The sequence below is a fragment of the Trichoplusia ni genome, chromosome 2 (assembly GCF_003590095.1).
Source record: "Trichoplusia ni isolate ovarian cell line Hi5 chromosome 2, tn1, whole genome shotgun sequence".
In the NCBI taxonomy this organism is placed as follows: Eukaryota; Metazoa; Arthropoda; class Insecta; order Lepidoptera; family Noctuidae; genus Trichoplusia; species Trichoplusia ni.
In genome coordinates this window covers 3290579-3307588 of record NC_039479.1, presented here as the reverse complement: position 1 = coordinate 3307588, position 17010 = coordinate 3290579, and the positions used below count along the sequence as shown (strand labels likewise).

General features: G+C 35.0%; 1 protein-coding gene across 2 annotated transcripts; it reads right to left on the bottom strand.

Moving 5' to 3' along the window:
* Positions 1-92: 92 nt before the first annotated feature.
* Positions 93-16201, bottom strand: LOC113503711 (UDP-glucose 4-epimerase-like). 2 transcript variants are annotated; one of them, XM_026885783.1, is made up of 8 exons: positions 16061-16201; positions 4435-4685; positions 3360-3473; positions 2882-3058; positions 1619-1799; positions 1365-1453; positions 778-970; positions 93-245 (listed from the first exon to the last, which is right to left on the bottom strand). In XM_026885783.1, exons 2-8 carry the CDS (start codon positions 4672-4674, stop codon positions 154-156), a joined length of 1086 nt encoding a protein of 361 aa, XP_026741584.1. In that variant the 5' UTR covers positions 4675-4685; positions 16061-16201; the 3' UTR covers positions 93-153. The 2 variants fall into 2 exon arrangements, with proteins under 2 accessions (XP_026741584.1, XP_026741593.1); XM_026885792.1 differs by lacking the exon at positions 16061-16201 and adding an exon at positions 10296-10321.
* Positions 16202-17010: the final 809 nt, after the last annotated feature.

Genomic DNA, 17010 nt, shown 5'->3' with positions numbered 1-17010 from the left:
TCATATTCATTTATGGCAAGAAATGAAGTCCGAAAAGCTTGTGGCAACACCAACAGCCACTTGTAGTGTAGGTAGGTTAATAAAACACACTGTTATAAATAGTGTACTTATTTAATAATGCTCTATAATGTATGAAGACGTATGACGTGCACGCTAGCTGTTCCCGTTGACGATGACGCTGGTCTTCTTGCTCTTCTTGGGGTAGCCGTCAGGGTTCATGGTCTGCCATCTCCAGAAATCAGTGCCTAAAAAATAGCAGGTTATATGATTGCCCAAAAGTGGGACATAAACGAGAGGAAGATGGAACGAGGCACTGCAGTAAAACAGCTTGAGATAAAATAACTTAAAAGAAAATTAATAGGTGTTAATTGCGTAGGTTCGTACCTACCCAATATTCGTATACAGTAAACAAGTTAAGTAAATATGTTGTTGATAAATGCAAAAACTTTCTGCCTAAAATTCCCTTATCGCTAATGTATGTCAACATCAACATCGAATTCTTATCAGATATTAAAATTATCGATTTCTGTATATTTATTTTGGTAGCTAGTTCGCATTGTTGCTGAAAAAACAAAACTCATTTTACTCGTTAAGAGCATCCTCCATCGTTTCCCGTGACGAAAAGACCCTGAGGTTTTCCAATTTGAAAGGCTAGCTCAATAAGTTCTATATACACAAAAAGGTAAAGTCCATCCTCTACTAAGAATTAAGATAATATACAAATCACTCCAATAGTGTTCACAAAATCTTGTCTTCTACGAAAGTACGTGTACTTACACATCTCCTCAATGGTAAGCTTGGTGGACCAGCCGAGTTCCTCCCTGGCCAGCGTAGCGTCTGCCCACATGGCCGTGATGTCTCCCAACCTTCGGTCCACGTACTTTAGGGGTATCTTAGTCTCCGTCACACGCTCGAATACCTCCACTAACTCTTTGACAGATACCCCTCTGCCTGTCCCAAGATTGTATACCTGACGATTAGAAAATGATGTTAATGTTTTATACATAAAGTCGATTTTTGCTTGAGTACAAAAATTTGTGCTAATTTGTTATGACCTAAGAAGCGGAGTCTTGTTTACTTATGATATTAGTTCTATTCATGAATTCGTTTTATTATAGCACACGGGTAATGGACAAGCTGTCCATTTAAGATATTTGAACATCTTGTGTAGACAGTACGTATTCTACGGAAGTCGTGATAAAATGTCTGAAAGTTGAACTGGACTTTCTCAGCCCCTTCAGTCCGTTCAGCCAAGTAAGACTTCAACAATTGTCGTCAATAGACGCTCGAAGTATGGTGCTTTGTTAAATTAGCAACCATAGAGTTGGATAAGAGTTACAGAAACCCAAACAATCATCACTTACTTTGAGCCCCACTTGGTTGCTTCCCAGGTAGTTGAGAGCCGCAACATGTCCGCTCGCCAAGTCCATCACGTGGATGTAGTCTCTGATACCTAGAACAGTCAAAAGCACCTCAATTAATCTTGCTAAAAAGGGGCAATGTATGGGTCGCGTTAAGCAATTACTTTGTTTTGTCTAAAATCTTGATATCCAATAGTTACTGGTAACCGATCGGTTAATTAAAAACTTATTTTAATACTAAGTAGTTTGGTATCTACCTGTGCCATCTGGTGTGTTGTAGTCATTCCCAAAGACTGTGAGCACAGGTTTCTTGCCAAGCGCCACTTGTGCCATGAAGGGCATGAGGTTGGTGAACTCCTTGGTCGGATCCTCGCCGATTAGGCCCGAAGGATGAGCCCCAACTGGGTTGAAATAGCGAAGAGATATGATATTCCATTTCTGAAAAGAGAAAGAAGTTAATTGTTTATTCTTCAACATTCAAACCTTTGCAGTTAATCTTATAGAGAGACCTCCTTTTAAGTAAACTTTTTTCCTATCTTAGAAATTGTCCTCCCATACATAATTTTCGTCCAAATCAACATTCATTTGATTTGGAAGATCTATTTTTTTTTTCGTTTTCTGTTTATAAGTATTTTTTTTATTTTCACCAACATTTAATTAAGAACATAAGAATTGTACATATTACATAATCCAGTAAATCAACTAATTTGGCTGATTTCCGGATCCATAAATTAATCATTTCGAATTGGTAGAAAACCCGCTTCAACTGAGAACATATGCGAGTGAAACGTGCTAAATCAAATCTGCTTAAAATAACGTAAACATATGACCTTGACATATCCAAAAAAATATCAATCAGTTTAAACTGAACCTTAATCGTGTCAATTTGATAATACGAATGTGATTGCATTAATATTTACACAAATGAGGTTTTAATCATCTCTCGGCCTTGACATCTATGCTAATAGGCCACTAAAACAGGTATTAATAAAAGAGAAAGTGGTGCTATTTTAATTCTATTTTTTCTAAGAAACTGTCTTTTATTAGGACAGCGCTAAGTAAAAACACCTACATTTTACACAATAATATTACTTTATTAGCCTTTGTTATGATTGAGTCTAAATAGAATGTGGTCCTTAGGTCCGCGTCGATATTTGCTTAAATATCATACTTGGTTACTTAATTTTTATAAAGTTATTCAATAATGAGTTAAATCTGAATATTATGACAGATAGTGAAACCGTTAAAGGTTAGCAATTTATGCAATACTTTAAATAGACTGATGTTATTTTGTTTATTGGATGGATCGTAGAAGTGATCTCGAAACCTTTTTGAAATGCTCTTATATTAAAACATTTTTTTTGTCATTCTGCCTAGGTATAACCTAAGTACTCCAGGATTCGTAGATAAAAAGCGCTTTAAAAATATAAAACAACAATTTATTTTCTTTTTAGGTTTCGTAATATAAGGAACCAACGCTTAAAAGAAAGTACCAATAATTATTATAAAAAAGTATTTACCTCATCAGCCGCACTGAGGTCCTTCAGCATCTCCTCGATAAAGTATTTGGTCCTTCCGTACACGTTGGTGATGCTACCAGTGGGATGTGTCTCAGTGATAGGCAAGTATTCAGGCTCCCCGTATACAGTACAAGACGAAGAGAACACCATTTGGTAGCACTCGTGGTTTCGCATTATCTGGAAATGTCATTAGTTTTGTGAGCAAGTATTGAATAGAGTAGACAGATGATTTCTTTGTGTGGCTAGGGTTTTAAAGTTAATTTTGTGTTTTCTTCATTGAGGAATGAGATCATTGTTGTTTTTGACGATCAAATAAAAAGCTAGAAAAACTCGCAGTTTTTAGGAGATTAATTTAACCAGTAGACAAAACTATTCATCACGACTCCCGATGCTTGAGTCAAACTTGAGCTGTTATGATGAATGGGATGAACTATCAGACTTTTCTTATGTTTTTCAGCTTGCAAAGAAGCAAACTCACCTCCAGTAAGTTGAGCATGCCAAGTAGATTGTTCTGGTAGTACAGCAGCGGCTGTTGCATTGACTCCCCGACCGCCTTCAGCGCTGCGAAGTGGATCACGCAGTCTATGGGGTGCTGAAAAGTAACAATTTATATATAACAGGTGTTTTATTCCAAAAACTCCAGTCATTTGAAAATTAACGATTGTCGATGTGAAGACGATGAAAACTCAAACATCGGGTGTTTTGTATTAAACAGGACAAGTGTAAAACACATTTGCAAACGGAGATTTTTCACCAATCAAAATGACCAAAACATTGATCTTTGCTTTTAGCAGCAGCAAAAAAAGTCACAGTTCCTGAAATACAGAAGGGTGGACTGACGATGGTACCTCAGTAGGTACTAGCAGTTCCGTTTTTACCCTTTGGGTACAAAAGCCTAAAATAAGCAGCGATTAATTTTTAGGTCATCGTTGGAATCAGCTGTCTACATAGATGACCAAGAAGTAATGAGGTGAACAACCCACGACTCCTTGCAAATTCGATCTCCGCATTGAACAAACAGTATTATTATGCACACTACCAAATTATCGACGTAACTTAAGCGTGCAAATGTTTCTGAAATTTGATTTATCTAACTAAAACATCAAGGTAAATTAAGGACAATGTCCGATTAAAAACGTTTATTTTACTTTTCTTTATGTTATCAAAAATCAGATATTTTCAGTGAAAAAAGTAATGGAACATGTAAAATAATAATAATTGTATCTTATTAATCCATGCGACGAATTAATTAGATTTGAAATTGATACGAGTTTGCAGTAAATTGATTTGATAGAGATCTTATCGTATATGACCGGACCTAGACATCCTTTTTAATATTCCTATGAATCATGGTTCCGTTTGATGTTTACAAGTGCCGTACAAGTACCAACGTTATAATATTATGTCCTACATAATCTGTTCAAGTCCACCTGCCATAGTTTACGATGCCCAACAGTCTTAAAAGCTTTAGTTGCAAGTTGCAACGTCTTTTCTCACTGGCCAGCAACACAGCGAACCATAGCTCCTTAAAAAAGCAAATAGATTCCATTTACCTTATCAAATATATCATTAATCTGGGGTTTGTTAAGTAAATCCGCTTCGTAAAACACGATCTTCTTGCCCGTGATCTGTTGAGCCCTCTTCAATGCCGGAGAGCCTTCCTCATCACAGACTGCATTCGCAAAGTTGTCTATAGCGATGACGTCATGGCCAGCGTTCAGCAGGTCCACCACACAATGGCTGCCTATGTAGCCGGCGCCGCCCGTCACTAGGATGGTCTTAAAACGTGGCATTTTTGTTTGTGCTGCAAAGAACAAATAAAAATCATAAATATAAAATACTTAAGAGAAGAGAATGTGTAATCACAGTGCTTCGGCAACTCTTAAAGTGATATCTGCAGCTGTGGAAGCGTGACAATACATTATACAAAATAGTTCAGCGTCTCTATTCTAAACACAACTGCAATAGTAATATATTTGCCACCTGAGTTCAAAAAATGAGTAAATAATTCGTTTTGTGAAGAGTTCCTGTTCTGCAATCGAACCTGTGTGGCTTTCAGATTCCAAGATTCAAATGAAGGAACTACTTACATCTAAGTACTATTATCATGACAAGAAATGGCTTGCTAAAAAAGCGCCAATTGTTTTACAAAGAAATCGGTCCCTCGGTGTACCAGCAAGGATTTCTTGCTCGGATTCCTATTTCAAATTAATAGGCGGAATTACGTTTTTTATACAATGCTTACATTTATGAATTCATTGGCCTTTGACAATAACTATTACACGCTGGAGAAGACAATTAAATGCTATATTTACGCAGCGATTAACTGTGGCCGCGGCCTTTACGGACAATGATTGAACTATTAGATTCGCCTAACCTTTTCAATGAAGACAAGAACAGCGAGTTAATTGTAAAGTTTATTGATTAATAATTAAGATTTTATTAGTGCGGTTACTTTTGAAACATGCTATATTACCTGTAAACTAAGTATTCAAAGCCGCTGAGCCTGACTGACGGTCCATAATTTTTTATAGGTACCTATAACCATTTTTTAAGCATACATTACTGATTTCCGAAGAAACATTTATACCATATTTTCAGCGTGTATAAGTTAAAGATATATCTAATAGATATAACCAAACAAAATGGTCACAGCTAATCAAAATTATTAAAATACATTTTATTAACCTAATGCTTTACACCTTTAGCTTTAAAGAATGGTTTATTAGCAAGCATTAAAGTAGTCCTGAAAATATGTCTGGATTCCATAATAAGTAGTTCTTGACTTCAAAGACATAAGTATTTACCTAACTCTCGGTTTATTCGTACATACCTATGTCAAAATCGATCGTAGACATTTCAGCCATTTACAATGTCATTGACATTTAATTTATTAATTAACAACTTTACTTAATTACGCGTAGATAACGTTTCAAAGAAGGATATTATTTGAATAATCAATAAAGAATCTTTAATGATCGACTTAAGATAGTTTATTAAACATAATTTGTGTATTTACATTACTTTATCTATTAATTCCGTGAATAATTCAACAAGCAACGCGCATTGTTGCTTGTTTAGTTGAGTTTTAGAAAACTGAATCAAGTCTAATTCTTCGTGAAATTTCGGGAATAACAATGGTTTTTTTTTTCAAATACCTTTAACATTCGGTAGTGCCAATATAATATCGTGAATCATACTCAGGTACACAGTAAAATAGGTACGAAGAAAGGACTAAAAATCAGTTTAATTATAAAGTACGTGCTCAAAGTAACAAGCTCAGTTGGGACCAAATCGTTAAGTAGCCATATTTTGTAAATTATAAATTAAGCAACAGAAAACAAAAAACGAAGACAAATGTCTCCAAACTATTAAATAAACACTTAATATTAAAATAAACATGTGAACTTGTGAAGAACAACAAATAAGTATGGTTATGGTATAAAAGTTAAAGCTATGTAGACCGTATTTGAGTTCTTTCAACGATTCCCACCGGACCGCGAGCTATTTATACTCCAGGTACCTACGTAGCATACATGACCTGCCTAGTCCACATGAAGAGACATTCAGCCGTATCAAGGTACTTATTAAGTTTATATCATGTGACTTTCTGTATTTAAACAGATTTGTCGTTAATTATCGAGAAACGAGACAGGGTTACAAGAGTAAAATAATATAAGAAAACATAAATTTGTAAGTATAAAAAGTCATTTTTTTATAAAAAAAAACAAAATATCAAATCCATTTAAGCAGTTAACCCTTTTAGGAGCTAGAGTGCCATAGACAGACACAAATAATTTATGTACTACATTTGTACCCTAATGTAACCAAAAATCATCAAACCTCCTTGATAATTGACCGGTTTATAAACAAACATACGCATTGCAATTTTAACTCCCAAGGTTACAGATTTGCACAGCTGTTCCTCGTTCCTAGAACCATATGTGTGAGGACAATGAGCAATAATATATGGAGTACCTAATGTAGAGTCTCTAGTTATCAACATCCTTAATTAGCTCACGTCTAAAATGTTTGTAAATGGACCTATAATTAAGTTCTTCTTGTTGAACTTTTATTTATCATAATCGATCGATTTAATTTTCCTTATTAATTGACCTTACTATTTGTATGTTTTACGTTCGTACGAAATTCAAATCCAGAATTTGATTTAAAAAAAAAACGATCAAGAGAATCCCGAATGGTCCGTGATCTTTTTTTCTATACAGGCTTGAGACAACTTTTTATTATAATCAACGGGTAATTTAATATCGTACCAGTTTACAACGTGTAATGCAAGTATTTATATTGTAATATTGCGCTTTTGTGCATAATATCAAATTGTTACTTAATTCCGATAGTGGGATGTTTATTTCAAGCTTTGTCGTATGTGTAATATTACAATAAAAAAAATGCTCTATCTGCACCTAGGTTTGATGAGATGTCACCGAAGTGTTAAAAACTATTTCGTCGTGTTTCTCAACGTTCATCAAGGAGGTTGCACAATCGCAATGACAAGGCTTCTCCGAGATCTTCATAATTTGCTATTGCGAGTTAAATGAAAGGGATTTCAATGTTTACGTGACCTTAGGCTAACACTAGGTACTTCTTTACACACGACCTTACTATAGTAAGTACTACTTTAACCATTTTTCATTTTAAAGACATGTCCAAAATAAATTTCGACTGCACGGATAGTCGAGTGGTTGATGTTACCACGCCAAACCCACTGAACGTGACGTGTCCCGGGTTCCATTCCCACGTAGGACAAGCAATTGTGTGAGCCACGCATGCTTGTCCTGAGTCTAGGTGTATACGTGCATGTGATTTGAATATTTGTAAAACCCCCGCGAAACAAGGATTCAATTCCTTACGGGATCATTATTAAGAAAAAGAAAACATCGGTTTTTATTGTGTGTGTCGAATTCATAATCGTTTTAGAATTCGACGATTTTCACACGCATGTTTTCGGGATCGAATGGTTAGTACATCTATGGAGTCGTAACAATAATAAAACATATTTGAGTCACGAAGTAAAAGCTAAAGGCTTATTTGAACTATGAGTTTTAATGTGTGGATGTTAAGGAATGAATTAAATAAGAAACTTAAGGCAATTTGGGTCAAAATCGGTACCTAGAATAAAATAAGTTATAAGCCCCGCTTAACTTCATAACATACGTCAGAGCAACAAGGATTCTTTGTACATCATAATACAATCAGAATCGTGATAAAACATACGCTTGTGTGTATATAATTATGACTAATTGTATTATCAGAAACTAAATTCATGTTAAAGCCTCCGTTTGATCAATTATATAAGAAAGAAAGATAATCGTGGGCTCGTGATGTTTCTTAAGCATTATTTTCATGGAATCTTTTCCGTGTTGATGTCAGCAATAACCCTGTGGTCCTGTGTGTATTTATGACACGTCATTTCTAATGCATATGATCAGTAAGAGAATACCTACTTATGTATGTACATATTTTTTACTTTTTGCTTATGACTCAAGGTAAGTGAAGTTATTACTAATGACGTATCGCAAACTAACATAACGTTTAAAGTTTGTTCTAACTATGTATCCATCACTTTTGATTTCCTACCTCCTTAGTTACCTAATTCAAACACTCTAACACCACGTTCTAAAGTTATATAACAGCATAGGATATATCCCAGCATATCTGTCTTAAACAACTGCCATAACATCACTTAAAAGGTGGGTAAGTTGTTAAGAAAAAAAACCCTATCTCTTTTTAAACGACCGACGCGGGAATGTCGTCCTCCATAAACGTTTAAAAACAAAACGAGGCAAGGGATGGGAAATTCCCATGATTAGTGACGTTGACGTTGACCATAATTACTAGTCTTGCATGATGCAAGGACCCGACCATAAAGATTCCACGCTTTGCTCTTTTTACAACATCCTGCCGCATAATTGAGTTCATGCACCCCGCATGCATATGCTGTAAGGAGCTAATTTAAGTACAGTTATTCGGTAAAATACTTGAGGAAAATGTATATTATTTTCACGCTTTGTTTGTGTTTACTTTTTGAGATGGATTTATAATGGGTCTTTTTACAGCTTAAAGGAATGGAGCTTAATGTAAAAGTACCTAGTGTTTCAACTTTTAGATATTTACAATATGTAGAAAAATACATTTAAACTATATGAAAATGAATGAGTTGTTTTTAAATTAAAATTAAGTTTTTTTGTGTGAAACAGGTACCTTACAAGTAGGTACCTTACAAACAGAACTCTCTTTAGAAAGGCGTTATGGGTGTCGCCGAGACTGATCTCGGTAATTGGAGACAATTAAATAGAGTCCTAGTCTACGACGGATTTAACAAGTGCGACTCGCAACATTACATATGTGTGGCGATGAGAATTAGATTGAAAACAATTAAAGAATTAATTTGTTTCTTTTACTGCACCATTTTATTTAGAGAATAGTTACTATCTCAAAAGGTTCAAGGAATTTACGACCTAATTATCTTCAAATACATATCTTCCTAAAGTACCTGGCACCGGTAGTATGGAACAGGTAATTATTTGATAAAATGTGGTATAAAATCAAAATCTTAACAAAAGGATTATTTAATTATTTGCACAGGTAACGAAAGACGCTACAAAAATTGTTCCGATCGGATGTTCTTAGAGTAAACAACACTACCTACAACGTTTTTTTTTTATATTTTCTGCGCGTTCTCGAGCATCAATATAAACTAATGGACAAGCCTTACGATTACAATCTGCAGTAATTTTTTGGTTTGAAAAGAGTGTAATTATCTCTTTCCTCATATATCATTGGCGCTCAGTTTTCATAACAATTTTAAGAGATAAAGCTACACCGATACTTCGTTTCCTCTCTTTCTTTCTAAGTACCACAATTCTCATCTATAAGGCATGCCCATTAGTATATGCCGATGCTAATGAGGACCATATACGACAACTTGTCACGCTAGTATGGGTCTGATTGTCTTTTGTCAGTAACATCCGCTTCGATAACGTTAAGATCCTCAATATTTATTTCTTGTCATTCCAAAGATTGCTAAATTAGATCATTTATACGATCGTACGGGATCACTATGTTATGTCATTTGCATAATTTATTTAAAACTATGCTCTGTATATGTTGACTGCCTTTAGACCGAATTGTCTGTGTCATGGACCCGTTAGTTTACAAGATGTATTGATCTGAAAGATGTTTCTGAGGTATATTTGGGTTTTATTTACATGCCAATTATAATAGCGTCGCTAAAAAAGCCAGCGCAAAGGTAAGCCTAGATTTTAGCAGGTAAAAATAAAATATTCGAGTAACAAGGATTGTACACGAAGAGTTTTAATGGACTCTATATTCGTATTAACAGAAACTTAAATAACTCTACATTTTCTATCAAGTAGACGTAAAAACGACCTACCTATCTGAGGGCACGGCAGTGCCCCTGCCAAGTCTCGAGCAAAACGGGCACGGCCGTACCATCTTTTCTCGAAGCGATTCGCGGCTGTTTCGCCCCCCCTGTATCTTCGACGTGGACAAAGCTAGGAGTTTAGCTTTTCGGGGAATAATAGTAGGCATTAGAACAAGCTTAAGTTCGAAATTACATGCCAATTGAATTAATGGTTTAGGAGTTACGGTCGATCAAAGTTACACCATTTTGTCACTCACTGACTCACTGACTCACTGACAGATCATCAAAAATCTAAGGTACTTCTAGCAGACTTAGAAACTTCAAATTTTGCACCAAGATAGGTCCTTAGCCACATATAAAGGAAAAATTATAAAAACATTAAAAAATAATATGCCATAGAAAACAATTTTATATTTGCGGTTTGGCAAGAACATTATGTATGGATTTTGACTGCATTGTTAACTTTGTTCGTTGTTTAAGTACCTATTCAATTGGATGAATACATACATAGAATAGAAAAGAATAATATAAATGTAATACACAGACTATCATTAATACAAATTAATACATAAAATTCATAATTCATTAAATTAATAAAGCTAAAACTCCATTGTATTGCGATAAATATTGTATGCGCGCTCGATAGATGGCGTTGTACGTGTCTGAATCGCGCTATGGTTTCGTTACAAAGCGCAGTCTAAGTAGTACTTCAGAATAATTCGATAATTTTCATTTGATAGCGCCACCTGTCTATGAAAAACCATTTCGAAACTAAAAAATATTGTAGTGATAATTGATATTCGGAGAACTTTACGTGTTATTTAGTTTAGTTTAGCTATAGTTTGTAAGTTAGTAGATATATATATGCATATATATATAAGTTTAAGCTTGTTTACATTAGAAGTAACGAAGTCTCAGAGAAGAAACAAAAGAGATAGAGATAGAGAATGGGTTCTAAGCAAAGCAGTAGCTGAAGTCCTAGAAATTATGACACCTAAAAAAAAAGAAAGAAATACACTTACAAAAAATAAATGAGATCCCACCAAAAACATTAAATGTAAAAAAATGCCAAGTCTCTCGATGCAGTCTTTCCATCGTAAAAAGTTTTGAGATCTCATAGAAGCCAAGTCCTATTCAAAATATTTTGTAGTTATAAATCAACATTTAGTAATTGTATCAATAGTTTTCTTTATATTATAATTATAGTGACTTGGCAATGAGCACAAATTAAAAGCTGCTTGATGCCTGGAATTATGTGCAAATGTTACTGACGAGACCAGTGATCAGATTATTTGTTATGTGTGAATCATGATGGTCACTACCGACTACATGCTCCAATACAATAATTAAGAATACCTTACGGGCCATCGCTTTATGAAAGTAAATGAATCGAGAGTACACTAAGACTGACTGCCGTTGCCGAAATTCGGTTGGGACGACACGGATAAGGGTGAATTTCAACAGGTCCAAAAAAATCTTCATTTCCGTGGATTTTTTATTCTTCAACTTTAGAACAATAAAAAATAGTGTTTTCTCAAGTTTTCGATCAGATATGCAGTTTTGCTTAATATCTAGCAGATAGCTTAAAAAACTAACGAGATATACAAGATTGAAAATTCCGTGCCACGGCGATGAAACATGCATGCACGGCAATGAAACAGGCGTCCATGGCAATGAAATGTTATTATAGTGTACAAGAATATTTAAATGATAAAGTTAATCATTGAAACAAAAATAAATACTATTAATTTATACGCAATAATAATAGAATATAATGTGTAAAAATCCACTCACACATGATATTATTTTTATAATATAACTATAAATAGATACATTCCTGTCTAGTGGCGAAACAAACATAAGTCACGGAAATGAAACACGTGGCCACGGCAATGAAAGGAAACTGTTTTACAAGGCACGGCGATGATATTTTTTTCATTCCCGTGTATTTTTTTTCATTGCCATAGCAAATTTTGTCCACGGAAACCACGGAAATGAGAGCACGGCGATGAAAATCAAGGGGTATAATTCAATTTACTAAAAAACTGGTAATAATTCACAGTAATGAACACTTTACAAATAAGCTAAATATAAATGGCATTGTATTGAATGCTCAATCGAGATTAAAAACTTATTGAAATAGAAGTTAGACCTATCCACGGCGATGAAAGAAAAAATGTCCAGTACCAAAAAAATTGAATACTTTTAATTATAGCTCGAAAACGCAGGCACGTACAGACGTCGTTCCTTGTCGAGCCTTTCGACGTTACTTATATGCAACGTTTAACGCAAAACGGGAGCGACGCAAAACGTTAGAATATGCAATATTCTCAAATATGTTTAGGACATGGCGATGAAAGGTAGTTCTGGGACAAATGGTTTTTTATTAACCATACGTTGTATTGTGTAAATATTTGAATAAATGTATTCCGAGTCAATACTCTAACTATTCACGAACCAAATAAAACTAAGTTTTAATATAAATAACGATACATTTTTGATCAATGATGACTTTAATACATCAAGGTGAGTCGTGGACAAACACGGCGATGAAAGATTATGTGGTTTAACTTTTTTTTTTGGAAAACCTATTAATTATATTAATAAAATATTTAGTGCTACAGATAGATTTTTATGTCATCTACCTAAAAAAAAATGTTAGAACATTATAACAATGCTTTTTAGTACCGATTTCATCGATGCCACGCAATTTTTGGGTCCGGGAAATTCACCCATAAACCAAAAGAAAATTAATTTTGTGATATTAATGTTTACGCATGCGGTGTGTGTAACTTTCAACTCCTACAAATATGCCGTTTTATTTGTTTCTTCTTGTGCTCATTGCCAAGTCACTATAATTATAATATAAAGAAAACTATTGATACAATTACTAAATGTTGATTTATAACTACAAAATATTTTGAATAGGACTTGGCTTCTATGAGATCTCAAAACTTTTTACGATGGAAAGACTGCATCGAGAGACTTGGCATTTTTTTACATTTAATGTTTTTGGTGGGATATGTATTACGGTAATTAGAAAAACCCAATAACCTTCTAATCCAATCCATCATCTAAAAGAAGACAAGAATTGAGGATCAATATAATTTGATAGAAGCTGTCGTGAGAACGGTTCATTATTAAATGATGCAACGGTTTACTCACGCGTAATCATCGGGATTGCCTGACTAGTTTCGGACTCAACAGGTGTCCATAATGATGAGTTGACGGAGTAGGGTCGCGAGTCGAAGAGTTGAGTAAACCGTTGCATCATTTAATAAAGAATTAAGGAGCTATCGTTCCCAGAATTAAAAGTGTATGTATGTGTGTCTAACATTCATTAATAATTCAAAACACATGTCGGGCAAGCTGAGATGCTTCCGTTGTTCATTGAATTCGGCTCACGTACCACGATTCGATGCAGTTTTTATATTCAACAACTAAGTACTATAATTGTCGTTTTGTTTGACGTGTTGGTATGCTGGCGAAAACAAAATAAACTTCACTACAACTTCTTAAGTAAAATAGGAGTTATAACGATGATACTTTGTGCCATAAGGTAAGCCAAATGTCAAGAAAGAAGTGCTAATAAACTGTAGTGTCTAGTGTTGTAAACTTTTAAGCTACTGCTTTCCCGTTTTCACTCTAAAATTTAAACTGTACAATATTCTTCTACAAAAAATTAAAGTGTTTTCTACCAATGCTTGTAATTTGCCGTGAAATTGTTTAAAGTTAGAAGAAAAAGGTATGTTGACCACAAGTTTCTTAAATTTATTGTACCGGATAATTTTATAACTGTTTTTATCCGTGTTTTAATATAATTAGTATCAATTTACAACACTTTCATATAATGGGGACCCTAAGTCTGCGTGTTTAATAGCAGTTAAAGATTCGGTTTCAGTTACAACCAGGGACCGGCCGGATACTCATTGAAAGGGTTTTTGAAGGGGTTTTTTTAAGCGCTTCAAGAAAAAACCCTATGACATATGTTACACCTTCGAACGGATTACTGTAACCCTGTTCCGAACAGGTTACCCTTTACTACCCTGTAACACTGTAACAGGGTAACCCACTCCAACCTAAGACAATGCAATATGCACTCTTTATCATAGACATTAGTTTGAAAATAGTATAACCACGAGCGCACGTGACATCTTACCGCCCAGCGGCGCCATTGTTGCATTTACCGAGCGACTTGTAAACATGGAATAAAAATCATTGTGGATATGATCTTACAGTTTAATTTTGCTTGTCGCACTTTTCAAACGTTGTGATATATATTTTTCGTGTCTATACTTGTAGACCAGGGTCGATAATTTTTAAAACCAAAAAAAAAAATAGAAGGATGAAACCCATTAGAAAAGAAGGGGAATATTATAAAAATGAAAGGAAAAATAATTTACGGGTGATCTGAGGTCGGGAGGGGGGTGGGAGTGACGTTTGAAGAGTAAAAAACGGTTTTTATCGATTTCCGGCAAAAATAAAATTCGTATCGAAAAAAGTCAAATGGCAAAGTTCTAAAAGAAAAAGATCTAAAACTTTTGTGTTTACATTTTTTTCACATAACCTCAAAATTTATGTGAAAAATCTAAAAAACCAAGATTGTGGTTTTTTATTTTTATCTTTTACAAAAATTTATTTTTGTAACGAAATTTGGTGAAAACTTACTTTTTTGTGTCCCAAATACGCTGTAATTTATTTGATTAAAAATATTTATTTTTTTACCTTATTTTGAATTAATATAAAAAAACACTCTAATTCACCCGTCAAATCTTCTCAGAAAATGCAAAAAATGAAAAAAAACTTGTATTCGATTTTTTTTTAAATTATTATAAATAATTTCATCTAAAAAAATTTGATCTCATTTTGTGTTCAATAGACCAATAATCGAGGAAGGTTTTAGGCTAGGTATATAAAATTACGCTGCAACTAATAGGAGCGAAGATTTAATGGAAAATGTGGCAAATACGGGGAAAAATATTAATCTTCGAGGGCTTTCGTTCAAAAATTCCTAACTTATATCTTCTAACCACGCGGACGAAGTCGCGGGCAACAGGTAGTTACCTATATGACGTTTCGCGCGTAGGTAGTTTGTCCGAGTCGGCGATAGAAGAAAATCAGCTGTAGTCTTAGTAAAGCAATGAGGGGCCGCTAGGGTGCAAGTATGCAGCTCAAGTTTAGTGGGTAATTCAGGGTAACACGAATAAAAGCCTTTCGTGAAGGTAACCACTTCAAAGGGTTAAGTTATTGAAGGGGTTAACCCCTTCACGTGGTTACCATAATGAAGGTGTTAACCATTTCGCTGGGTTTCGAGGATGTAACTCGAACAAAAGGTAACACTGCGATATGAGTTACCCCGTGTACGGGTTACCCTGTCAAACGGCTTAACTCTAAAGTGGGGTTGTCCGGTCCCTGGTTACAACAATTTAAATCAGTACCCATGGCTAGTAATTTTGTTTTATAAGGTATCATTTTCAGAAAAATATCTCTTCACAAATATAGAAAGTATTCTGTTTGCAGATTATTTATTTAACTACACTTTTCCCGGAACTCAATTTCGATTAAGGAAAATCATAAATCATGCAAAATTAATATCAGAGTATTGAGATATTTCGAATGATCAGCCAAGAATTTCTACCGCGACTGGTCAAGTGAACACGCTCGCCGGAGAATCCCATCAAACTAACTGTTTTCACATAAATCGCGCGCCGGCTACGCGGCTCCACAAACTTTCAAACACCGTTAGAAATTTCTTCAATAAACACGCGACTTACCTTTAAATTGCTATTCCCATTAATCGAGTGCTACACTAATTACACTAATTTACGTTAAAACTAAATGATTAAATAAATTAAATTAGTTTGACGCGTCGCGTTCAGGCCGCTGCCGTGCGCTGGCGCATCTGAGTCAGTCTGGCCGGCTCTGGCCGCGCGCGGTGTCTCACCCAGCTCGACGTCACAGCGGAGTTCGCAACCTGCTTGATCACAATCACACCGAATTGTCGCCGCGAATATCGGATGTCAGCGATAATTATAATTGAAAAGGTGCGACGGTAACACATGAATGCACAGACTTTCTAAATTGTGTTTAGCGCGTTATTAGTCATGAACAGACACGATTTTTAGACAGGTAAACATGCATGACTGTATTTTCTTTAATAAAGTTGAGCGAAAATATTTTTTATGAATATGCAAGAACACAAATACCAAGACACATTTGCCTATTCTCAGGTTATTTTAGTGTCTCTACTCTAACCAAACTCGATAAACGTCCTTCATTAGCGGACTCTACATCTGTATTATATCAGCCACGTCTCATTCGTTCGTGCCGGTGTGACAGAGGACCCCGGCAAGCCGCGACAGTGACCTCAAACCGAGCTATGCGTACAATCTATGCTAATAACATATATATGGGTACCGTAAGTTATCTAAAAACTTCACAATCACATCCGAAGCTTCCGTTATTTGGCGCGGAACTGAGAGCAAAAAGTTTTGTTGTGACATGCGATCATTAATTTTGCGACTGTCTAACGTAATAATATTGAGGTAAGTGGGACTAATAGATTAGTACAACTTTTTACATTTAAACTACTTCTTCTTGTCTGGGAGGAGGTTTAGTAACAAAGGAAAAAGTGTTGCATCGATGTCGGAAGGTTTAGTCGATACTGTATCGATGCAAAGCTTTTGCTATTATGTTATAGTTCTAGAAAGCAATCTCACCAAAC

What these genes read in the sequence shown, in the direction of transcription:
- LOC113503711 (XM_026885783.1), bottom strand. Translation starts at nt 4,674, where the DNA reads ATGCCACGTTTTAAGACCATCCTAGTGACGGGCGGCGCCGGCTACATA. An exon ending in GCATGCTCAACTTACTGGAG is followed by an intron (nt 3,059 to 3,359) that starts GTGAGTTTGCTT and finishes TGACATTTCCAG; the next exon opens with ATAATGCGAAACCACGAGTG. An exon ending in GCAACCAAGTGGGGCTCAAA is followed by an intron (nt 971 to 1,364) that starts GTAAGTGATGAT and finishes TCTAATCGTCAG; the next exon opens with GTATACAATCTTGGGACAGG.